Genomic DNA, 5,751 nt, shown 5'->3' with positions numbered 1-5,751 from the left:
TCGTAGATACCTCTCATCCTGGGGGCACCCTTAGAGATGACTTTGAAGCAGGAAGGAAAGAGGTCTCTCCTGTTTTCTTTAAATAAGAATGCTTGTCCCTAGCCACTGGACGTCTCTGAGCACAGAGGAGGGAGATAGATAGATAGATAGATAGATAGATAGATAGATATAAATATAGAGGGGGGGCAGTGGGTAGGGGGACAGCAAAGTCCAGAATATGGTCTGGATTGGGTGCAGAATTTAGGGAGTGAGGATTTTCTTCTTTAAGATCAGTTTTCATTTCCTCCAGCTGAGATGCCACTTGAAAGCAGCATCATGATTGGCCAACTGTGGTTCTTGGACCTCCAGTATCAAGGTCATGAATATGGGGTTTGGGGAAGAGAAGGGTTTGAAAATGCAAGCTTCCAGGCCAAGATCCTGCCTTCCACCTCCCCCCCGCAATCTTCATTTTGAAGGCCCTTCAGCACCTAGCTTCCACGAGGTTTAGGGGCCTCTGGGCTGGAGGAAGATCAGGGAGACTGGGAGTGGTGGAGCAGGACCCTTTAACTCATTTTGCAGAGAAGACTGAGGCTCCATGTGGCAAAGCAGCTCTGAGCCAGGGTTGGTGGCTCCCAGGGCTCATGGCCGTGCTGGGAAGAGAGGCAGACAGCTAGGGGGCAGGCATGCAGGTGGGGGAAGGACCTGGCATCTCCCCTAGGAAGGATCCAGATTTTTTGGGGGGAGGGAGGAAGCAAATAAAGGTGCTAGCTTTGAGCCTGCACGCAGGGCAAACTGCAAAGTCAGCCAAATCAACCGGAAGACGCGTCCCAGGCCTTCTCCTCCAAGAAGCCACCCCTCCTGACCCCCAGCCAGCAGCTGTCCCCTCCCCGTTCAGTGGCCTTCCGCATCTGACAGTCCTCTCTGCACAGGGTCAGTCTGGAGTGGTAGCAGCTGGCACGAGCCATCCCAGCCCCAGTCCTCACCCCCCGCCTGGAAGATGCCTGAGCAGAGCAATGACTACCGAGTGGTGGTGTTCGGAGCAGGTGGTGTGGGCAAGAGCTCGCTGGTGCTGCGCTTCGTGAAGGGCACCTTCCGGGACACCTACATCCCCACCATTGAGGACACCTACCGGCAGGTGATCAGTTGCGACAAGAGCGTGTGCACACTGCAGATCACCGACACCACGGGCAGCCACCAGTTCCCAGCCATGCAGCGGCTGTCCATCTCCAAGGGCCACGCCTTCATCCTGGTCTTCTCTGTCACCAGCAAGCAGTCCCTGGAGGAGCTGGGGCCCATCTACAAGCTCATCGTGCAGATCAAGGGCAGCGTGGAGGACATCCCGGTCATGCTGGTGGGCAACAAGTGTGACGAAACCCAGCGGGAAGTGGACACCCGCGAGGCCCAGGCCGTGGCGCAGGAGTGGAAGTGTGCCTTCATGGAGACGTCGGCCAAGATGAACTACAACGTCAAGGAGCTCTTCCAGGAGCTGCTCACGTTGGAGACGCGCCGGAACATGAGCCTCAACATCGACGGCAAGCGCTCCAGCAAGCAGAAGAGGACAGACCGCATCAAGGGCAAATGCACCCTCATGTGAGCCCCAGACACCACCCGACGGGCCGCTGTCCCGCCCCACGCTGCGCCCAGATGCCCTGCCCTGTCCTCCCCCCTCCTCCCCTCCCCCTCTTCTTCCTCCCTCCCCCCTCCTCCCCCTCCTCTCTCTCCCCTCCCGCCTCTTCCCCCTCTTCCCTCTCCCCTCCTCCCCCTCCTCCCTCTCTTCTTCCTCCCCTCCTCCCCCTGCCCTCCTCCCCTCCTCTCCTCCTCCCCCCCTTCCTCTCCTCTTCCCCCTCCTCCACCCCTTCCCTCTCCCCTCCTCCCCCTCCTCCCCTTCTCCTTCCCCTCCTCCCTCCCTCCCCCTCTTCCTCCTGCCAGCCCTCCCCCTCTTCCTCCTGCTCCCCTTCCCTCCTCATCTCCCCACCTCTCTTCTCTTATCCAACCTCTCTGCTGGGGGAACGGGTCCCCAGCAAGCCCGAAGAAGGTCTGGCCCCGCCACATCACTCTGCCTCTCCCTTCCTCCCCCCTTCCTCTCCCCCCGCCCCCCTCTTGTCCATGACCCGCGAAGCCGAGTGCTGGAAGTGGCCCCTCGTTCTGCACATGGGAACACGAGGAGCCAGCGAGAGAAGCAGCTGCTGCCCCGGGCTGGCCGGAGGATGCTGTGTCCCCTGGGCTTTGCCCATCCTGTGTCCCTGAGGACCCCCATCTGTGTCCCTGTTCCCTGGATGTCCTCAGCCAGACCTGCGCACCCCCTCATTGGATCACTGTGACCTTGCCAGGGAGGGAGGGTGAAATGCACATGGACCTCAGCTTTTCTCTTCTCCTGCGTGATGTTGAACGTACACGCCTCCCTCTCCTCTATTCCTCATGACCTCTGGCCTGTGCCCCCAACCCTGGGTCCCAGACCACCCCCATTGCCCTGTCCCCACAGCTTGGGGGGGGGTCCTTGCGGGATGGGCCTCAGGCCACCAGGCAATAACCACAGGGTCTGCAGCAGTGCCCCGCCAGCCTGGAATCCCACTCCTTGCCCGGGACTGGCCAATGGCCACAGCACAACCTGGGGGACTGTCCAGCATAAAGATGGGGGGACTTCTGAAACACAGCCAGCCTAGAGGTCTGCCCCTTCCATTGAGACAGAGATCGGCATGGGCCTTTGACACCGACCCCTGGGCTGGAGAATCTGGGGTGCTGGGGCAGGGGTTCACTGGGCCCCATCTCGGGGCAGGCAGCTGAGCCAATCACCAGCTGGATCTGCGAGAGCGTGTGTCCTGGAGTCGGAGTGTATTGGCCACTGGGAGGTTCCAAGTGCTTCTGTGAGGGTGTGCAGATAACTGCACTCATGGGACCCCCGGAGCTCTGTTGGACAGTATAAAGATGATGTTAGGCAAGGGATGGGGGTGACCACAGTAAGGTGCATTTGTGCAACGTGGTATGCAAGAGCAAATAGCTTGTGTCTAAGTGTGTGTCTGTATGTGATTGTCATTGGCAGGCATCCTCGTCAATGTGTTATAATGGCATGGGGTCGTGTGTAGTGGGGCTGCCAACAGGATCAGATATGGTCATGTGGACATAATAAGTTTTGGGCCAAGGACAGACAGCATCTGCCATGATCCTAATAGGCTGTACCATGTACTGGGTGTGCAGTCGGCTGTGCCATCTCCGTTTGTGTCATTACACTCAGTGCGGTTTGCACAATGACAGAACCACCCAGTGTCACAATTCTTAGGACACACACAAATGCAAGGGACTGTATTTGTGATGTGTGATGTAAACCTTTGCACCTGCATGTATGTGTCTAGAGGGGCCTGTGTTTTGGGGAGTGAGTGAAGTGATTTATGGGAGAGCATATGTAAGCCACTTGTTCTGACTGAGGACACAAAGCTGCTTTGATTCTGTAGCAAGGCGACTCTCAGCTTAATCACTATCATTTGGCCATTGCTGCCCAGCAACTTGAAACAACACACAGTTCTGAGTGTTGGGGTCAGGCAACTGGAGGTGGTTGAGCTGAGTCTGGTACTCAGGGTCTCACAAGGCAGCATCTGTGAGTGCTGGTTGGGCTGAGGTTTCATCTGAAGGCCCAATCAGGGAAGGAGCCACTTCCAAGAGCACCTTGTCGTTGGCAATAGTTGGTTCCCTGTAATAGCAAGACTAAGGTCTTTGCTGCACACTTACCTCCTTGCCATGTGGGCCTCTCCCTGGTGACAACCAGCGTCACATGTGAAGAAGCTGTGTGTGTGCGCATGTGTGCACCTGCACACTGGGACTAAACTCTGGGTGTGTGTGCTTGAGAGAAAGATGCTGTGTGAGTCTTGTCATTTGCAGGTAGGAGGGACTGTTTATGTCCATCTTGTTGGCAATGTGTTTGTTTTTCTGTGTTCCTGTGACTGTTCACTCTACAAATGTTTACTGGGCAAACTATGAGAGAGTGGGAGTGTGTGTGGGGTGTCACCACCCAGTGCATGGACTCACCCATATAAAAGCCAGTAGTATCCTGTCTGAACACAGCTGAGCCCCCTTCCCCTTGGCGGGTCCAGAACCCACCAGCAGCTGGTGTTCCCCCTCCCCCACCCCAGGGGTGGTTCCTGGGCCCTGAAGGTGCCGGAGAGGGTGGGGCTGAGCAGGGACCTGCAGCCCTTTCTCAGGGACAAACCCTGATAGCACAATCTCCCTGGGGCCCTGCCTGCCTCTAGGTCTCTTCCACCTCAGACCCTGCCCGCCCCAGGGAGAGAGGGGCTCTGCACTGGAGGAGGGCTAGTACCTGCCCCGCGCTGGCCATCCTGCCTGTGCACCCTTGTTTCTGGGGACTGAGCCAGGCCATGCTTGCTATGATCCAGCCCCTGCTCCTTGACAGCCCCCCTCGCATGTGGGTGCCCCCACCCCCCTGTTCTGGGGATCTGTGTAGCATTTGCTCTATAGTCTTCCTGCAATAAAAAGTGGGTCCTGCATTAGCCACCCGTGCACCTTATTTGGAGTGGGGCTTGCTGCTTGCAGAGGAAGAGGGAGGGGAAGGACTGGGAGGCAAAGGTGGGGGTGAGGGATAGAGATGGGGTGAGGGATGGGGGTGATGATGGATGGAGGTGAGGGGTGAGAAAATGAAGGATGGGGATAGGGACGGGGATAGGGATGGGGATGAGGGAAGAAGATAAGGAAGGAGGAGCTGAGGGAAGGGGATAAGGAGGTGAAGGGTGGGGTGAGGCATGGGGTAAAGGATGGGGGGTAGAAGGGACAAGGTGAGGGGTGGGAAGAGAGGTAGAGAGGGGGTGGGTAGGAAGTGAATTGCAGGGTCAGGAGGAGGGAAGGGGAGTCAGGAACAGTCTGTCTGGGACTTGGAGCTGGGCTCTGCTAGAACTGTGTCTGAGTGACTTGGCCAAGGTGTCCCCCAGCCTCCATTTTTCCATTCACTCTGCACAGGTTGCTTCCCATCCTGGACTTCCTGTGAACCTGGATGATTTCCTTGCAATACTCAGGGGAGAGGGGAGGGGAGGGGAGGGGGTGGAGGCCCTAGAGGGAAATGAGCAGGAAGAACCTCCTCCCACCCACCTAGACCAGTGTGGTGAGAGGTGGGTCAGCAGGAAAAAAGATAAGGACTGCTTCAGGAACACACTGTCAAGAACAGAGACACAGTCATTCAGTTGCTATTTTTAAAAAATTTCTTTTATTTATTTATCATACAAGAGCTGGGGTACAGGCCTGAGGTGCGGGGCTTGGGGGTGAGAAGATTCACCAGAGACAGAGTGGGGAACAGAACAGGAGGATTGACTGAAATGCACTGCTGAGGTGAGGTGAGGTGAGCGGGTGAGGCAGGAGAGGTCTGCTGCGCCCTGTGGGTAGCTCCCTGGCTGGCTGGGGGATCAAACTCGTGCTGCAGAGGCTGCGGATAGCTTCACAGTGCTGAGACTTAACTTCTTGCACCACCAGGGAGGCCCCTCAATTGCTATTTCACTTGTTTGTTCAACCATTCAGTCACCCAGCATGTAATAGGCACCAACTGTATTCCTGATTCTGCCCTCTCGCCTGGCTACTGGACAAACAGGTGTTTGACTGACACAAACACCAGGTCCCTCTCATTGCTCATAACCCACTGGGGGAGAGCACCCCCCACAAAGAACTAAATCCCACCCTCTCAGATAAGTGCTTCCAAGAAGAGGAACACGGATCACAAAACTGACAAGGGGAGGTCTGTGTATTTAGGGAGACCCATTTGATTCAGGAGATGTGACA

The 5,751-nt window shown here is 56.7% G+C and overlaps 1 protein-coding gene across 1 annotated transcript; it reads left to right on the top strand.

The window, feature by feature from the left end:
• Positions 1-912: 912 nt before the first annotated feature.
• Positions 913-1,573, top strand: DIRAS1 (DIRAS family GTPase 1; the record flags this gene model as incomplete). Its single annotated transcript, XM_084251462.1, has 1 exon — positions 913-1,573. The coding sequence occupies exon 1, from the start codon at positions 977-979 to the stop codon at positions 1,571-1,573; it is 597 nt and encodes a 198-aa protein (XP_084107588.1). The 5' UTR covers positions 913-976.
• Between the last annotated feature and the right edge of the window lie 4,178 nt (positions 1,574-5,751).

Source organism: Talpa europaea (genome assembly GCF_964194135.1).
Source record: "Talpa europaea genome assembly, chromosome: 12".
In the NCBI taxonomy this organism is placed as follows: Eukaryota; Metazoa; Chordata; class Mammalia; order Eulipotyphla; family Talpidae; genus Talpa; species Talpa europaea.
The sequence above is the reverse complement of the archived record's forward strand: the minus strand, read 5'-3'. Positions and strand labels throughout refer to the sequence as shown.